The sequence below is a fragment of the Acanthopagrus latus genome, chromosome 3 (assembly GCF_904848185.1).
Source record: "Acanthopagrus latus isolate v.2019 chromosome 3, fAcaLat1.1, whole genome shotgun sequence".
NCBI lineage: Eukaryota > Metazoa > Chordata > Actinopteri > Spariformes > Sparidae > Acanthopagrus > Acanthopagrus latus.
The window spans coordinates 23,407,605-23,426,829 of NC_051041.1; the positions used below are offsets into that span (position 1 = coordinate 23,407,605).

A 19,225-nucleotide genomic window follows, 5' to 3' on the forward strand; every position below is an offset into this window, starting at 1 on the left:
CCAAATGTGAGTGGGACAAATGAAGTTCATTTTCCACAGCTGGTGATGGCGGATGTTGTTGATAAAGACACCATGAAGAATTACCACATAGCGTCTGAGAAAATTAACCCTGAGGCCAGTCGTTATCCCTACTGTATCGTGTGGACACCTATCCCCGTGTTATCGTGAGTTATCGCCGACCACTGTGCTGGTCCTCTTTCGATAAAACCTCGGGACGAAGTGACAGCTGTATTAGCTTAGCTAGCTAGCTGACGTACAATACCATCCTGTTGCTGTTGTTTCCCTTTCATAAATTTGTTTTATGATTGTTGCCTCGCTTTTTGTAAGAGACAGACAGATATAGACCATACAGTAATGTTATAGTAGATATATAAAATGTGTTGTATTTAAAAAATTAGGCGTAGAACTAGAAAGCAAATTAACAGCACGTACTGTAAATGAAGTGGCAAACCAAACAACACAACGGTTTTAAATACTAAAAATTGGAAAGCTAAAGTTTATAGAGCTTGAAGTCAGTCTTCTTCAAGTGCGTTTTGTGTAGGTGTAAAAAGTTGTACAATGTTCTTGTTGTAACGCCAATGCACTATTTGTCCAGAAATTTACGTTTTAGTTTGTAAATTATATATATATATAATAACAGCATTTAATTAACTCATTATTCATACTGATAATTTTATGTTGAGTGACAGCCATAGAAAAATAGTTCTTCAAAGGTGGTTGTGTGTGTGTGTGTGTGTGTGTGTGTGTGTGAAGTTGGATTGGTGTTAGGGTACAATAAATATAGCCACAACCATTGATGTTGATTGATGATAACAGTTGTGTAATTTTAACAAAAGCAAAAAAGCACAACTGTTATTCCCCCTTAACTACAACTACTATGGTACACATGTAAGTGAGCCCTACCTCCACACTTGCACAATTATGAGTGCTTTATATAGAAGAATTAAACAACCCAGACTGGCCTAGTCTGCCCTACATGTGTGGACTTAGTCAGGTGAGATCATGCCCAATAATAATTGATCATGTGTCAGTCTTTCTGAGATGTATCATGTGAATATTACTTCTATGTTGTAATAACAACAATGCGTGTGTTCTTCTTTCAGATGGCTGCTGCCATTCATCGGCCATATGGGAATCTGCACTTCCACTGGTATCATCCGGGACTTTGCTGGACCTTACTTTGTCTCAGTGAGTAAAGTCTATGGTCCTGTAAGGTCTACATAAGTGGGATTTGCGAGGATATTATGGCCTTCATGTGAAAATAAGTACAGTGCAGTGGTCTACACCAGCACAATGGATGTTAAGAAAGACAGTAAGAAGGAACTTGAAGCGTTTGCGTGTACTTTTAGAGAACATCCCACTGTAAACATGTGTTTCGAGTAGAGCTGTCCCAAATGAGTGTTTTTCAAACGATTAATCTAGCGATTATTTTTTCTATTAGTCGACTAATGTAACGATTAATTCAGCGTTACATGACCAAATAAAAGTAACGTTGTAACTGTTGTTGGTAACTTATATGAGGAAAAAAATACCATAGTTGTAGGCAGCAGCGTCTGTCCTCCTGCCTTTCCTACCGACTTTTCGTCACATTTCAGCCCATAAAACAGCGTCTGTAATCGGCAATAAACTTTAACTCACTCAAGTGGTTGTGTTGATAGAAATCACCACGATGGTCAGCCCTCCCGACCGAGACTCCAGTGAACTTTCCCCCAGAAAACAGCTTCCGTCCCCACAAGTGACAGTCACTCTCACATTTTTTTGCAAAAATATGGCTTAATACACAACTCAAGTTATTTGATATGTGCAGCCAATGCTACCAAGAGCAGTTGTGTCAATCCTTTTATAAAAAATGGACACAATGTACAGTATGTGTTAAGATGCTCTAACATTGCTATCGGGATGCAATAAGCTGTTAAAAAACTCAATATGGACAAGTAAGTGGGCATTCAGACCAAAAAACAGTCTTGCATTAGAAAGAAAGCAGCACTGTCTTGCTTGGTGTTTGTTGCTTCAGATAGAAGATGTTACTACCTGGGCTCAGGAACACTTCATGAAACTGTACGTTTTTAACTTTCCTACTTTTTTGGAATCGGTGTTGTAGAAATGGCTCACAATACCATACTGAACAACAATATTTCATTTGACATAGACACAATAATTAATTCACTCATTCTCAGGTGAAAGATGAACAGCCTGCCTTTGCTGGAAAAGCAAACACAGTTGTTGTGGTTTCTTCTGCAAGAACACAGCTGTTTCAAAGGACTTTGAAGTCTATCTGATTTGACAGCAACAACATACAACCAAGGAGGGAAACAAGATCAATAAAATCTTTATGCATGAGACCCAAATAGAATAGACTCCAAACTTTCTGTCAAACTTTCGTCATGCCAACCTTCCAGGGCCAAACTACATATTTTAACGGTTTCTTATATTTGACCCTTAAGACCTTTGTTTTGAGATTTTAAAGTCAAGTCTTTAAAAAACAATAGATCATCAATACATGGCTAAACCTGCTGATGGAGATGCATACATAAGGGACCCCTTTGTAATGTGTTTTCAAAGCTGCTTCGTTATGGTGGAAAAATAGAACCAGATTATCCAGATAGTGGTGCTGTATCATGAAGCTTCCCAGTTTTAACCTGGACTCATTTAGATGTTGCACACAAATGAAATACAGACAAACAGGATATGAGGCACATTTCCTCAATTCCACCATCTAAACCATCTAAATGGCATTCTCTGGTTTCCAAAGAACTAAAAGTGTGTCTGTGCACATGTGACTGTTTATCACATCATAATGCACGGTTTGTTTTTGAGCTTGAAAAGTTTTTCTCTTTTGTTGCAGGAAGACAACATGGCTTTTGGAAGACCAACAAAGTAAGTAAATGAAAACAATATATTGAACATGTTGCTACAGAGAAATAATGAAACATGTTTCCTCACATCTGTGCTACACAAATGTTTTTCCCTTTGATGGAAGGTACTGGATGCTTGACGTCAGCAAAGTCTACGCTAGTGGCTCCAATGCGTGGGACACAGCAGTCCACGATGCATCAGAGGAGTATAAACACAGAATGGTAATTTTGGTGGCCTTGGAGACTTGATTTTTATAGACTATACAAATGTGAAAACACCAGTCATGATTTGTCCTCTTTGTTTTCTCTGAAGCACAACCTCTGCTGTGACAACTGTCACTCGCATGTCGCCATGGCTCTGAATCTGATGCGATATGAAAACAGCACCTCATGGAATATGGTCAACCTCTGCCTCCTCGCTCTGATCCATGGGAAACATGTCAGGTAAGAAGGGCTAACATGCCTAGTTGTTGACAATACTGTTTGTGGACAGGGAGTGAAATTACTGTCCAAATATGGCAAAGATGGCTGAGTTGTTGGAAGTCCACTTGCATGAAACTGTTGATTTAAAGTGTGTGGAAATATAAATATGTTGCAAGCCACTTCATCTGTTTTCAATAGACAGTTTTGGTGTTGCTGCCAAAACAGACACAACAGTACAAATCAATCACCATTCTTTTTAGAAAACTAAAAAGAGCCTCAGCAACAAAGCAACAGCACAGATGTAAATGATTAAATTAACAATTACTTAAAACATTAGATCACAGCTTCAGACTTCTATAAGTGTATGATGCCCAAGGCTGGATTTGACATGAAAAAACACAACTAACTTGCAGTTAAAGCCTCCATCCAAACATTAAAAGGTCTGCCTTTTCATAAAGAAACAAAATCACAGCACTGTTACAGGAAGTCTACGGTCCAAGCAGAAACTATAAGGGCACTGATATGTTTATTGTTGTGGCTCTAATCTAGTCCAGTGGATATTGAATAATATGATGACTGATTACTATGAGATCAGAGTGCTAACGGTCGTTCACACCCATAGTTGGCAAACAGTGTAGACATAGTTCAAATTCTTGCACAGTTCAGCAGGAAATGATCTTTTAACACAATCAGATATGTTTATATCAACTCTAAAAAACTAAAGCAACCAAAACATGATTTGATAATTTTTGTTCCTGCACTCTTTAAGAGTTGTGGTGAAGTTTTTGTGGAAAACTGCGCTTCTTCCTGAGATGCCCAATCAGTTTTGTCATGTCTCCTGAGTATTTTATTTCGTACTGGCATTGTTTGCATATAGCGTGTGTTGCCTGTCTTTCCTCCAAAATCTAAAATCCTTCCACACTGCTGATTTGTTCCTGAGAGGGGAGTAAAAACCTTTATTGCCTTTCTCTTGGCTGGTTGCCTTTATCTGCATGCCACTAACACTGTTGAGATGTTTAGGAAGGAGGGGTGCCTGGATGGGAACAGATGTGCTGTAGAAATTTTCAAAATAAAGGCACATGTTAAAACTGATGATATAGATCCTTTTACTTTGCATGAATGATATTGGAGCATTGCATTGATCCATCAGTTCACCTGGTGAAGCCTCTGAATCAAACAAAACATGAAGATGGTTGCTTTACAGTCTTGGCAGAGCATCACCAGGAAAGTGCCTGCGCATTAACTTAATGCCAAGAGTCAGTACTTGTAAGTTGAAGTGATTGTTTGAATTCAAAACCACTGTGCAGCCAACCCAATGATAAAGTTTTCAACATTATTATGTGTACAACAGTCAGTAATGAGGACAACCACATCATTCACCTGCTAATTTTTAAGAAAAAAAAAAGATGAATTGTACAACGTTATTACATACAGTATGTTTTACATTAGATCTAATGTATTTTTTGAATGACACAATTACAACAGTAGTTGTAACAGAAATGTAGCAGCAAAATCAGCTATTGCAGGAATAAGCTTCTCCAGTAACTGTAGTATTAAGACTGGACAGGTTGGAAAGTAAAAACATCATTGCCTTACGGCAGGTGCAGTAAATACTAAAAGCAATGCAGTTATCCTAGATGGCACCTAGTTTTTTTTTGTTTGTTTGTTTTTCAATAATGTTTTGACATTTTGGCACTGGCACAGAATATTGCCAATATGCATTTTCTGTCCCAAAAAATCAGATTTTTTTTTTTGCCTGACAGGCCCAAACTACTGCCTTCTATATAATCTACAGCTGCCCTCTTCAAGGCCACTGTAAGAAGTAGGGCTGTAGCTTGTGAATGAGGTTCCTCACTAGGATCCCAGGGGCTCGTGCATGATTTTGCCGGTATGCCTTGAACCTGTTGTGTCTCAGGACACGAGAGAGAGAGCCCTGATTCTTGGGTTTATATAGGACATTCCTCCAGAATGTCTTTAGATGCCTCATCCTGCTAGCTCTGTAGTGATTGCTTGAAATGAAGTTGATTGGACTAGACACTCCCCTCAGTAGCCACTTTGCTGTACAATGACAGTTATATCAGCAAAGAGGTTGTCTTTTTTTTTTCTAGTAGTCATTTTTGTCTTCATTCGTTCAAATAAAAAAACACCCAAGCTTCTAAAAGGCTGAAGAGCCACAAGCAGATGTTTTATAGAGGAGGGAAGAGCAGCATCACAAAAGGATATTTCCTAAAAGCAGTGTGATGTTGACAAACCACATGCAATTTTTTGAATCACAAGTCATGCCAGTAGTTTGGACAAGGGGTCAGTAACCCTGAGACTTTGTTTGATGTCATGTCATCTGCCAGTGTCGTCACACATTTATGCACCGGGAACATGTAGCATAGATCACTGGTGATTCAGATGACATGACTCTCCTTTAATTCAGCTACTCATTTCACTTCTCAGCAGGGGCACATTGGGTTCTAACATGACAAAGTTAAATCAGTACATATTGTCTATTCTGAAATGGCTGTTGCCATGGTTACAGCATGCGCAAGCTTATTGACAATTGGTGCTATGTCTTCAGCAGGACATCATCAGGACAGAGGGAAGGGGGAAATCAAACACAAATTACATTAGACCACTGTCACTTTTGTGCTCTTCTTCTCACCTCCATTTTTCTCTCCTCTGTGGCTGATCCAGCTGCGCAGGCTTTCTGAAGACCTGGCTGCCTTTCCTGATGCTGATGGGCATCATCCTCACAGTGGCCCTGACCCTCAACCTGCGGTGACCTGGGAGGCAGGTTGAGGACACAGTGGAACCCCTGCAGGTCGGATGTGGGGTTGACCTTTTAGACAACAAGGGGTGCATCACATGGTGTCGAGCAAACGTTACAGAGGAGATTGTGACTTTCCTCCTCCAAGAGGAGATTGTTGAACAGGGATGTCCAACACATGTACACCAACACGCGCTTGGTTTGTGGAGAGCAGGCGGCCGGCTACCGGCAGTGCTCCAGTGGTGAAGCCTGAATGGCCTAGGGACGTAAATTAATTTCTATTCAGCCATTTGTTTAGAGAGAAGTGACTGAACACACCACCACCACAACTACCAGACAAACACACTAATGGATTATGATTATTGAAAGCCTAACAGCAGGTTTGAGCCTTGGCCCCCTGCAAAGCGTACAAGTTGTGTAGCTGTATTAATAGTTGAATAGAGGTGCGTACATTGTTGAATTCTTGGAGGAGAACACATCCATGCCTTGCTTTCAGATTTTGATGACCTTACTTTGTAATGGATTGGGAGTGTAATCCCATTGTTCTGTGCTTCCAGAATGCCATTTTTATACCAGGGACATGTTAATTGAATTAGATGCCTTTCTAGGGAATTTATTGCATTTCATGCTTGCTCTGATGTAGCTCTTCTACATTACTACAACTTAAACTAAACGAGCAGTTTGTATTTTTGTGCATTTTCTTACCTGTATTCAGCCTAATTTCATAGGATTTCAAAAAGTCTGCATCTTCTACAAAGAAATATTTTCTCAGAGATATGTTGTACATGCATTACATGCATCACCTCATGGTAATAGGTTTACGATCAATGTTTTCATACCTTTTAACTATAGATCATCAGTGCAACGATTGTAGCAAACTCAATGAATGTGGCTGTGGGAAATACTAATAGAATAGTAAAGCTCCTTTTGGTTTTCTATACTTGTGCCAAATGTAGGAGAATGGGAGACCAACTCAAACTGTGTCCTTAAATATCGAACTTGTTCTCTAGCGAGGCAGCGAATGAAAAGCCTGCTGACGAAAGAGTTATAAAACCTCGCCTGATGTTGTTGTTCAACATGAGAACTGCTTTGCTTTTCATTAGTAATTTTGACTTTATAGAAAAATGCAAGAGTCAGTGCCTAAAAAAAAAAGACCTCTCACAGATTCCTTAAATGTTATATCTTCAGTTTTGTGGTTATTTTTGACGCCTTTTTAAAATCACGTTAATTCCACATGATGGTTGGCACTCAAAATCCGTTGCCATGGCTGTCGTGAGTAAATTCAAATCCCCCCATTGTTTGCAATCAAACAGAAAAAAAGTGTTGAGCCGTCTCTTTGTCCGCAGTGCTGCCAGAAGCAGCAGGTAGCCAGGATCCTCAGGTTTTTCACACTCACCGACCCCTGCTGAATATCCCCACTTTCCCCACAGCGCCTGGCCAGTGTCGCTCCTGCTGTTTTCCGCGTCTGCAGATCAGAATCGAAGGTCATTGTGAAATGTCAGCGCTGTTCCACAAAGCTTTGATATATGCTGGTCAACATCCTGCAATAATCCAAAGTAGATGTCATGTGTTTAAAAACAAAAAGTAAAAATCAGTTATATTTTGCGGTTTAAGGTTTACCAGTAGGGCTAACTCAGTGCCAGTTTTTTAGACTTTGCTCTCCTCATTGAGCGTCTGTTCGAAGCAGATACTCTGTGGCCTCTTGTGTGTAATTCACCCATGTTGCCTGTAAATATTCAAACATTATACTCTTCACCAGGTGCTCTTTATATACTTTGCAATCTTGATCGTTCGCTCTACAGATTTAGCGTCTGAATAATTTAAAGTGTAATTTTTGTTCTCTTTCCTCCACTTCTGCATATCATCTCTGCTCAGTAATGAAGCAGAATTGTTCGTGTGTGTGTGTGTGTGTGTGTTTGTGTGTGGTGAGAAAGAGAGAGAGAGCGAACGAGAGCATGTGATTGCATGCCAGCATGTGTGTATTGCATGCATGCAATAATACGAGCATTTGAGGGTCATGACTCATACTGTGGCTTCTTGATTAATAATCAGCTGCATTTCATAGCAGTCTACTGCCCACTGATTGATTTTTATATTTATTAGTCCATATCTTCCTCCTATTCTCTTTCAAATTGAATGTGATTGCTGGTAATCCTTAGCAAGAATAAATAATAAATTAGATTCTAACAGGCCTGCTTAAGTTCATGTTGATTTGATGATATAGCCTGTACTGTACTGTACTGTGTGTAGCTTCAGATTCTGTAGAGTAGAGCTGCAGTCATATTCTCAAGAAGAAATGGAAAGAAAGTAAGAATCTGCCCTCAGCATAAACAGTGAATACGATTTTCATTTTTATTTTTTTTGGGGGGGAAAAAAACATGTTTAAAATGGGCAATTTGTAAGATATGGCCAGAATTGAGGAAAAAGAAAAAAAACCCAATCTCAACAGGAGTGTTATGAAGCTACAGTGTTGATGTTTTTTCAAAGATGTCTCTACTGTACTGAAGGGATGAAGTTAGCGTGCTAACCAGCTAGTCCCGGCCCATCCTGTCTCCTAATATTTCTTTGTACTGCAAGAGGCCCCCATAGCTCCAGCAGGGAGAAGTAAAAGCAGAAAGTAAACAAAATGAACTCACAAATGTCAAAAAAGGAAATATTTTTACACCTGTTTTCTTTACTGAATAAAAAATACAACCTACTGAATTCAAGTTTTTCTTTTTCAGCCAACAGAGTCTAACTTAATTGCCTTGTAAATGCATCTTAAAACACACTTTGTTCCCTCGACATAAACAAAATGAATCTCAACAGTCTCGGTTTGTCCTCCTACGATCTTCTCTGGTTTGGTCAAAGTAAAATGTCGAAATTACTCTGGCTCTACGTGGTGTTCTGATGCCGGGCGCTCAGTCCTCTGCCACTTCAGGCCTCTCCTGTCCCAGTCTGCTCTGTTTTCTCCAGAGTCCCTGGAGTCATAGTCCTGGTCAAAGCCGCTGTAAACCACCTCTGCATTGCATCCCCTGTCTTCAGCCTGGCACTCAGCTGTGATCACTGGGAGGCCAGTTGACGTGGTCCTGTTGCCGGTGGTGAATTCCCCCATGATCTGAGGTCGTGATCCTGGCAAACTCCTGTCAGCTAATGAGGCCACTTAGTTCCACGGCTAAACTGATCTACTTGCTACCAGCAGGAAGTCCCTACAGCAAAACATATAGTGAGCCACAGTTGACCAATATGCAGACCTCTATCATTTTTGAGCTACTTTCAAATTCTGGCCATTTCTTACAAATTACACCTTTTTAGAAACCTTTTCCTGTGACCCTTTCTGCTTTTCTTAAAAGCCTTTTCATTACTAGTAACTAGTATGAGGAGTGGGTTGCCTTTCATTGTGCCCCACAGTCTCAAATATTTATGTTTAAAATGAGTGGGAAATTAAGATTTTGGACTGTGGATACAGGCAAGTAAACTGGTCGTCTTTCATTCACTGTGATGTAGTTAAAAGTAGCATGTGTTTATAAAAAGCAAATCTGGAAATATGCTCATTATCCCTCAACTGCAGAGACATTTTACATCTCTGTCCAAACTTAGCAAATGTTGCTGTGGAAACGAGCAAAAAGTGAAAACCTTTTGGCTCTCTGTAATTGCGCTAAATAACAGAAAACGAGAGACAAATTGTATCCTTGAATGTGACTTTGTTTTTCTTCAGTCAAACAGCTCATTCATTACATTTCGAGCTATGGAAGGTAGCGAATGAATGGCCCCTTTGAGGTCAGCGTATACAACTGACAACAGTGTGATTATTACCGCTTCTAATGAATAAATATATACATCTGTATGTTTTAGGAAGAGAGGTAAAATTGTGGCGATAGCTGGAACACCAACCCTCACTGAAGTGCATGTGCAGGAATGCAATATTGAGCGGAGATCATTTGAATGGTTTAAGATGCTGCCTGCTGCGGTGCCTTGTTGTATCCAGGAGCCAGGTCCAGGAATGTGGAGACCTGTGGTCCTCGCGATTCAGCCTGCTGACAAAAGACAGTTGGGATGCTATTATTAGTGCCACTATCCATATATACTTATAGGAGTCTGCAATTTCAAAACCCCTCTTTTGTTTCTCTAATCCCCAAAGTATCTTTAATGCTGCAGATCATGTAGCCCACGGGGAGTTTAAAGACTGCTGCAAGTGACTGTGTGAACTCTGAATGTGTGTATGACTTACAGCTATAATACAAATAAAGATGTCTATTATTGTAGAAATTTCTCCGAGTGTTTTTTTTTTTCCCTTTCTTGGATTTCCTTTGTTGAATTATGACGACTGCGTTTCGTCAAAGCTGTCAGCGGGGAAGGATGATGTTAAGATTTCAAGGCCCCCTGAGCCATGAAAGGCAAAGTCCCCTCCACCACCACCACCTCCTCCTCCTCCTCCTCCTGAACTTTCTATAAATACACTCAGAAGTGATTCCTGTAATAATCCTGATCATCCGTCAGAATAAACATTAGGGAAGGGGGAGCTTTGATACTCCACTATCAAGTGGCCAAAAGTCCCACTCGGTGGCCGTTATCCCACAGAGCAACTCAGGATTCAAGAAAAGGGATCAAAGGCTTTGCAGTCTGGCCCCTGAACACCCCTCCCCCGCATTTACCAAACCACCTGGGTAGGTGGGAATGACCAGGGACCCAAAAGTCACCAACAGAATTCACACTGAAGTTATTCCAGTCAAAAGCATGTGTCACAAAGCCTGACAGAGTGAAGCAGGAGAGAAATCCCAGACAAGAGCCAGAATGTTATATTAAACTCTGCCCTGATGGGAGTTTTATTAATACATTTTTCTGCAATACAATAATAATAATTTTCTTAAAAAACTCCAGATTTCCATATCCACATCTGGGCTCAGGTGCTAAGGGACTGCGATATTGGCCAATATCGTTGATGCCGTGTGATTATATTTGGCTGCAGCGTGAGAAACGGTACATGAAGAAGAAGAGGAAGAGGGGCTGAGAGCACTTTCTCCTCCTCATCCCTCTCTCCTCGCCTGTTGTGTCTCCTCGAGCCGGAGAGGAAGGAAGATCTCGCCGATCCGGACAGGGAGCAGGCGGGAGAGAAGCCCCTCCCCGCAGATCACCAACACAAGGCGATGGTCCTTTCTTAACTTCATTGTTGCAGGAGAAGCGACGCCCCGCTTCGCCACGGCCGAGGATCAAACAGCCCCTCTGATCGGCACGACCCCCAGTTTCTGTTCTCATGGAAATCCGAGCCTGCCTCCCGGCCACACTTTCTGCTCGGATGCAAAGTTGAAGCGCATTCCCAGCCGGGACGGCAGACGATAATGATGTCTTGAAAGGGAGCTGAGCGTTTATCGTTTATTCCCCTTTTTCCGCGTTTCTTTTCTTTTTTCTTTCTTTTTTTTTTTTTTTCCCCCCGACCGCGCACTTTTCTTGCCAACATGCTGGATTTGGCGCAGCGCGTCGTTTTCTGCGCGCTGCTCGGCTCCGTTTACGCGTCGTGTCCTCCGCGCTGCGAGTGCTCGGAGGCGGCTCACACCGTGAAGTGCGTCTCGAGAGACCTGCGGAGCGTCCCGACCGGGATCCCCGGATACACCAGGAATCTGTTCATAACTGGGAACCAGATCAGTCGGATCGGCCCGGAGTCTTTTAAAGGGCTGGAGAATGTGACCAACCTTTCTCTGAGCAATAACAGGTAAGACTCTCCCGGGACTTTGCTGACATTATTGCCACTATGATGCAAACTAATGATTCCATTTCAGATAGTCTGAAGAGCAGTTTGTCTCAAAAGTAAAGTACTGTTTTGTCATCAGTTGGTCAGCTGAGCAGATTGCAGGATTTTGGTCGTGGGAATCTGGGTCATTGCAGGCTATCAAGGGTTAATTCAGATGACAACCATGATCAGCTTTATTTTAGTTTGGATCCAGATGTTAAGAAAAGTGGAAATGATCTGAATGGATCTCCTCAAATACAGGATCTCAGAGGTGGAGTCCAACTCCTTTGCCGGACTCCGCAGCCTTCGCTCCCTGGACCTGAGCAACAACCAGCTGGCAGTCATCCACCCGGAGGCCTTCTCCGTGCAGAACCAGTCCCTGCGGGAGCTCAACCTGAGCCGGGCCCTCTACAACCACTCCTCGGTGATGGACTTGGCCACCTCTCTCCGCTGGAGCTCCCTGGGGACCCTGAGGGGACTGGACCTCTCCAGCAACGGCCTCGTCTATCTACCCTCGCGCATCTTCTCCCACCTGACCAGCCTGCGGCGGCTCCAGCTTTCGAACAACTCCCTGGTGTCCATCCACAACTCCACCTTCTCAGGCTTGGAGTGCCTGGAGGAGCTCGACCTGACCCTCAACGCCCTCAAGACGGTGTCAGAGGAGGGCCTCCAAGAGCTGGACTCGCTACGGGACGCTACCCTCCTCCTTGGGGAGAACCCGTTCACGTGCAAGTGCGGGATCGAACCTTTTGCTTTGTGGCTCAACAGGTCACAGGGACGCATCAGAGACGCCGAGGACCTCATGTGCGCCTTCCCAGTCAGCATGAGGAACACGTCCATGCTCGCCGTGGGGACGCTGACTCTGGGGTGCCACCAGAGGAACGCAGGGGCCGACCTCGCCTTGCAGACCTCGTACGTCTTCCTGGGTATAGTCCTGGGCTTTGTTGGCCTCATCTTCCTTTTCGTACTTTATCTCAACCGCAAGGGCATCAAGAAGCGGATCTACGACATGCGTGACGCCTGCAGGGAGGTGTGGGAGGGCTACCACTACCGCTTCGAGATCGACTCCGGCCCCAGGTTATCACAGGTCTCATCGAGCGGCGACATGTGAGCGGACAGTCACCTCCAGGGTGTTTTCTAACGAAGCCGATTTTTTTCTAACGCATCTATCAGTAGAAAAAAAAAAAATGTAAAAATTGTACAGATTTGTCTGTAAATATATACATACGATAAAGTTAACTGTCATTCTGCCTTGTTGATAAAAGCATGCACTGCCCTTTATCTTACTTTATTACAGAACTATTAATGCTCAGAATCCCAATACATTATCTCAGATTTGTGTGTTCTCTGGAGTCAAGCGGACATAAATGTTGTAAAGTTCACTATATTCTTGCCGACTCACAGCAAGTGCCTATAAGTCAGTAAGGTATTATTTTATAATCAGTAGATGTCTGAGACGAGCTCGCATTCCACACGGCACGCTCATTGTCCTGCTTCAGATCTTCTCAATATTTAGCTCGCAAAGAAGCAACAAAATGCTGCAATAAAGTCCCGACACTACAAAAACAAACCTCTGGGAATTGAAAGCACAATCACTCATTCATCTTTGAACCATTTCAAGCCCTTTGGTCCCTCCGTCAGTTAGCCCCCGGGGTGCCACAGAGGAATTAAGCCCCCAAAGCTTTTTTAAAGCCCTCCTAAATTCACCACTCTACTCCTCTTTGGCTGTCGGCTTGGAAGGAGGAGGCGGGGGGGGGACAATTCAGAGCAGACCAGCGGAAATCTCAAAGCCCCCTCTCTTTTTCTTTTTTCCTCCTGAAATGTTGCTTTGTTTCAACTCCTTGAGTTTTATTGTCAAAATGATGAGAACCAGTCGCGGGGCTGAGGCCGCTGAAAGCAATCTCCCTCCCTCCTTAAAGACAACAGCCGCTCCGGAGGCCCTTTGAAGGAAAAGTCTGGCACTCCACGTTTTTCTGTTTAGGGGATTTTTTTTCTACCAATGATAAGATACAGATGATTCTAAAACACCAGCTACATTGTTTCATTCAGCAGTTCGCTGTGACCAGTTCAGAGTTGACCCTTGTGGGAAAAAAAAGAAAGAGTTTGCTCTTATCCCAAAGGTTTTCTGCACCTTTTATCCCTTTACAGTTGGATTTTTTTAGTGAAATATGTTTTTCGAAGAGCAGTTCCGAAAAGGTCCCACTAGGAACTTTTTGTTGGGTTGATTTTGGCGCACCATACCACCAGACTACAGAGCAGCTTCTTTCCCCCGGCTGTAAGACTCCTCACCACACCCTCAGGACTTAGAAAATAGTTTTGACAATGTGACTTGAAAGTCACAATCCGACCCGGTGATAACTATAATAACTATTCAGAAACAGCCAATCTTCTCGCTGATGGTTTGTTTGATTATGAAGGTCATATACAGGGATCAAAAAGTCACAAACAGTCAAGATAACACTGAAATCCAGAGGTGTATCTCAAATACTCCTTTTCCTCAGTCAAATCCCCAGCCTCACATTTCACATGCACGTTTAAATTGAATTACAAATCACAACTTGCATGTATCCCGAGGATTATGACAAAAGCAAGTCTTTGCTACGAAGTGAGAGGAACACAGACAGAGTGGTGGGGTTGGGCGGGGGGGTAGATGGCAACCTGCCATTCCTTAAAGTGTTTATTGCCCAAATTGCTAGCTATCTGCGTATTTGGAATGAGGGAAACAGCCTCCCATTGTTCGTAGCCAAAGTAGCATCTTCACTCCCATCAAGATGTTCGCCGAGCTCCTCTGATAGCGATCCAGACAATGTTTATAACGGAGAGCCATTTTACTGCATGTGTTATGACAAAAATAAAGCTTTAAAAGAAGTCAAGATGTCTGTATGCTCATTTAGTGAATGTAATCTTGTGTGTCATGAAAGGGCAGAAAAATGAATCCGCTCATACCGCCAGGGAGACTCTAGATATCATTTCACCGAGCTGCAGAACCACATTAAGCGGGGCATTTACTCGCTGAGGGGAAAACAATTGAGGCTCGTACGCCGACACAAAGGCTGGCTCGGACGGCGAGACGTCTGAAACAAGCTTTGTTTTCCAGCGCAGAAAAATGCCTTGTGATACTCATTCTCTTTCTGTCTCCACAGACGCCCATTATGCCGCCGCGTAATAGGATTCACTCACGATGACAAAGTCGGGCTCTCTGATCCGGCCATTGTTAAAGTGTCATCATTCTTAATAATTGCCCGTGAAAGAAAATCGCAGGAGAAGTTTTCATCTGCCATTACACAATGTGTCACTACCCGGGCACGACGCCGGCCACGGGTTATTGGTGTCAGTTGGCGTAACGGAGAGAAGAAAGATTATCCGCTGCGTGTCATTACTTCCGTTTTCGCTCATTAAAGTGTGGATTAGGAGCCGTGCCTTTTTTGTCTTTTTATGAGTCTGCCTGTTGGAAAAATATACATACGGTGTGTTTGCCATAGGCTGTGCAGGATTGCCTCAGCAGGAATGCAATGAAAAGAGAGGAACCCTACAAATACAGCCAGACGTTCTCCATTAATCCCGGTGCAAAAGAGAAGCTTGTTAAAAAACTGAAAAAAAATGGCTCCAATTACAGAGTTCTCTCAGACTGTATGTTGTATCTTTGATTAAAAGATCAAATTTTTATCTCAACTTCGCTTGCCATGTCTTGTATTCCCACAAGCCATTTGTTAGACCACTGAGGAAGCAGTTTATAAAACTTTTAACAACTTTATGTCGCAGTATGTACAGCATGTGGTTCTGCCTATTTGAAAAGGCAAAATACATACTTGAAGCATTTCTTTTCACTTTTTGAGAGAGTTCCTCTGGAGCACAGCAGGCCCTCTATTTTATACGCCTCCTGTCTCCGGGAACATCTTGGCGCCATTACATGGGTTTAATGGCCATGATAGGGAATATGCCTTAAAAGTGAACACCACATCTGTGAGGAATTGAACATGTTAGAAAGAGACCACAACAGTCAGCAGCATGACGACAGAGACAAAGTGGCATCTACCCCCCTCCACTGGCATGGTATGACAAACACAGCTGTCTCTCTCTCAGCTATGGACACATGTCATCATTTACATTTGCCGTCGCCGAGTACTACACAGTCATCTGATACATTCTGCTTTACATTCGGCTTCCCCCCTTTTATAACCGAAGCATGCACAGGATAGTGAAACACAGTCCAGTGTCCCTTTTCCTTCTTTAACAATGAACTTATTTGAGATCAGTGAATCCATTCGCGCAGTTTCCTGTATGCTGCCTATACATCATGTCCAAATGGTCTGGTCAGCGAAGGTGGCGACCAAACCGCAGAGGTGGTTCCAGCGGGGAAGTAGCCATTGTTCTGCTGTTCTGCTTGATCAATGTGACTGCTCGCGCTCGGCCCCGCTCACCATTAAAGCCAACTGGCCCCCCATTTATCATCTTCATAAAGGCCGGAGCTGACAGGCACTTAAGCACATGTATCGCGCACAGTACATGCACACACTCATACATGGATTAAAGCATTTCTTGAAACTTTATTCAGATTCTTAGTTTCATCACTGTCGGTAAAAGACGGTCTGAAATTAAGATTAGTTTTGCTGAGAAATCAGAATCTTTGTTGTACTTACTAGGTCCAGAATTCTAATTACCAAAAAGTTAAATACAATACAAGATAAAGTACAATATCTGTGTGAGAGAGCTAGCTAGCTAAGAGCTAGCTAATGCTAGCAAGCAGCTAACACAACACTGAGTGCGCAGAAGATGTGACGACTCAGCAGGTGTTGAAATAACACATCGTGTCTTTGTGAAAATCAGAGCTAACATTAGCAAGGTCAGCTAACTGGCTTCCACTTTCTGAGTGCATCTGTGAATGGGAAGAGAAACAGAACTTCACTTTCAATGGTCACCCGATCTTAAAAACTGTATGTATAGAATCACAGGTCAAATGTGATGGTAAGGAAAGAAAAAATAACTTTTAAATTTCGTTGATCTGCCCCAAAATAAAGTTTTTGTTTCCAGAGGTCATCCTTCTACTACGAACGCGCACGGTTTCACGCCACCACCTTCTTTTACAGCTCAATCCAGAGTGCCGTGATGTGCTGCTGTCAGCTCGTCTCACCAGAACTAATTCAGGTTTAATGTCTACTGTTTGAATAACCTCACTTTCCTAGGTAATCCTGTGCCTTAGCGTGATATCCTCATGCCTATTGGACATCTGCAGCCACACTAAATTGGTTCGATCAGTTAGAACGGCTGTGACACTCCACTGCAACAGTTGCCCATTTGGGGTATATGTTTCCTGTGTTCGGGCTGTGATGAAGAAGATGATTGGCTTTTGGGGGGAAGGGGCGGGATATGTTACGCACAACCTTCCTCTCAGGGGTAACAGACTTTTTCAGTCAAAATGCTTTATTTAGTGGTTTGTCTCCTCTCTTACAATGTCTATGGCTAAAGCAGCCTTGTCAGCACAGCCACAATTACCCTCTTATCAAAAGCTTATGGAGGGAAAGCAAAATAAGAAATGTAGCCGTGTGAAACACCAACTAACTGAGCTAAGTACTGCACTGAAGACAGTCAGAATTAATGCCAAACGTCTTGGTGTTATAAACATGGATGTGTTGTGCGTAAGTGACGGCGGTCGCCAAATTAGTGACTATGAATTGAACAAAACAATTTGAATCAGCAAAGTGCTTCATAATTTCCAAGTCTGTGTCACACTGAAGAAGTTGACTGCACATCTGCTCACAACACCAGCCCTGAAATGACTACGGCAGTCCACCCATGACACAGTCACTGTGCCACAGGAAATGCCCACCAAGAGGGACGTTTCCGCAAATGTCCTAAAACATTTTTATCTTCTTTTGAAGAACAGAGACATCTGCATTAAAGCTGCAGTATCATTAGAGTTGAAACTTTGCTGTGACAAAAAGTGAGGCGAATCTAAATTTCAATTTGACATTAAATAAAGCCACAGTCCAAATGGACTTGATTTGCGTTTCATTGCTAATCTTTCAGTTCCACTTGGGAAAACACACCACAGAGTTTGTACAACATGTATGTGTTCACATGTCATAATGGGATTCTTTATGCTCTTGAAATTTAAACAAAAACCTCTTGGTGCATAACCGCAGTGGATCCCCAGACTCGCAGAAAATGAGAAACAAATGCTCTGAACAAAGTCCTGCCTAGTATGAAAGACAGGCTCATGTAGGCCCTCCACCGCAACAATGCAGCTTCCCTCTGAAGTCTGCATGACCATGTCTCCATTGATCTTGAATTGACTACAACTGTAAACGGAGCAACGGCACAGCTCTGCCAGGGTTTATAGTCCCCCGCCTACACCCCCGCGACTTCCCCTCCTCCGGGCCTCAGAGCCGAGAGCGTCCCGAAGCCTTGTTGTTGGCTCTGCTGTTCCCCAGCTGGCCACGAATCAGTCTGTAGATCCATGTGGCTTGTCAGAAGTTTTGTTTTGTTGTTGCTGTGGATGTTTATAGGAGGATGAGGTTGGGGAATTTTCAATTAGAGAGATATATTTCCTTGTGTCCAATCTTGCCCAATCTTCTCAAACTCTGAATGAGCCCGTCCAGCTGAGGCTCACATTGTGTGCTGAAACGTAAAGAAAAGGTAAGACTTCTCTGCGTTATACTGTCGCAAAGGGAAGGAGGTAGGATGAAGATAAATGATTCACTGCGATTCATTAAAGAGTCTCTGCTCTGGTCGTCTCAGAAAAAAGGAATAAGGCCCGTGTAGCTGGTTGATTATAAATGGCCTTGACCCGTTTTAAAGAAAGGAGGAGATACTCACAACTCCTGCGCTACTTCATCATCTACTTCATGCATCAATGACTTGGGTTGGAATTGAGCAGAGAGCCGGGCAAATATGATGGCCAACTGGAAAATGGAGTCATTTGAAGACCCTTGGGATCACCCCCCACCCCCCTCCAGTGGACCCACAGTGGTTCACGTACAAAGACAACAACAATTTATTGCAGGCAGTGGATATTCCTCCACTTTTTAGAGAACACAGAGTGCAACCCAATCACCGGAGTGACTGTATATTTCTGCAAACCATGAATAGGTTACATTTCTTAATTTCCATTGATAAATTGGTACATCTCATACTGTATGTAAAAGCTTTGAATTTATTTTACATTTCTATGCGTTTCAATTTCATGTTGTGACAGCGTTGCGGTCAAAGTCTCATTAGGTCTAATCCCAAAAACCATTTGGTTAGGGTTAGGAAAAGTTCATGTTTTAGCTTAAAATAATTGTTTTTTTTTCCTTTTATTTTTCATGGAAAAATGTCTGCAAATAGGTGTCTAAAAAAATGTCTCAACGTCCCTGTAAAAGTATTCAGTTTTGTTGCCCTGAAGACAACTGCAAAATCTAAAGATGTCTCGTTAAAAATCTGGTTTTGTTGCCATGAATTTGCCTTCAATAAGTCCCAGTTTCTTGTTAAATATATTACACGTTA

General features: G+C 42.6%; 2 protein-coding genes and 1 long non-coding RNA gene across 4 annotated transcripts in view; 2 read left to right on the top strand and 1 right to left on the bottom strand.

The window, feature by feature from the left end:
- Positions 1 to 8,731, top strand: tmem222b (transmembrane protein 222b). The gene is made up of 6 exons (XM_037093223.1): positions 1 to 164; positions 1,104 to 1,188; positions 2,846 to 2,877; positions 2,981 to 3,077; positions 3,169 to 3,299; positions 5,961 to 8,731. Exons 1-6 carry the CDS (start codon positions 46 to 48, stop codon positions 6,046 to 6,048), a joined length of 552 nt encoding a protein of 183 aa, XP_036949118.1. The 5' UTR covers positions 1 to 45; the 3' UTR covers positions 6,049 to 8,731.
- The window catches only part of LOC119016877, a 25,333-nt gene continuing 14,505 nt past the window's right edge, over positions 8,398 to 19,225 (bottom strand). For both annotated transcript variants that reach the window (XR_005074279.1, XR_005074278.1), the window contains one exon: positions 8,398 to 10,046. This is a non-coding gene — a long non-coding RNA (uncharacterized LOC119016877). The remainder of the gene's footprint in view (positions 10,047 to 19,225) is intronic.
- Positions 10,547 to 15,597, top strand: tpbga (trophoblast glycoprotein a). The gene is made up of 2 exons (XM_037093222.1): positions 10,547 to 11,722; positions 12,002 to 15,597. The coding sequence occupies exons 1-2, from the start codon at positions 11,469 to 11,471 to the stop codon at positions 12,849 to 12,851; spliced, it is 1,104 nt and encodes a 367-aa protein (XP_036949117.1). The 5' UTR covers positions 10,547 to 11,468; the 3' UTR covers positions 12,852 to 15,597.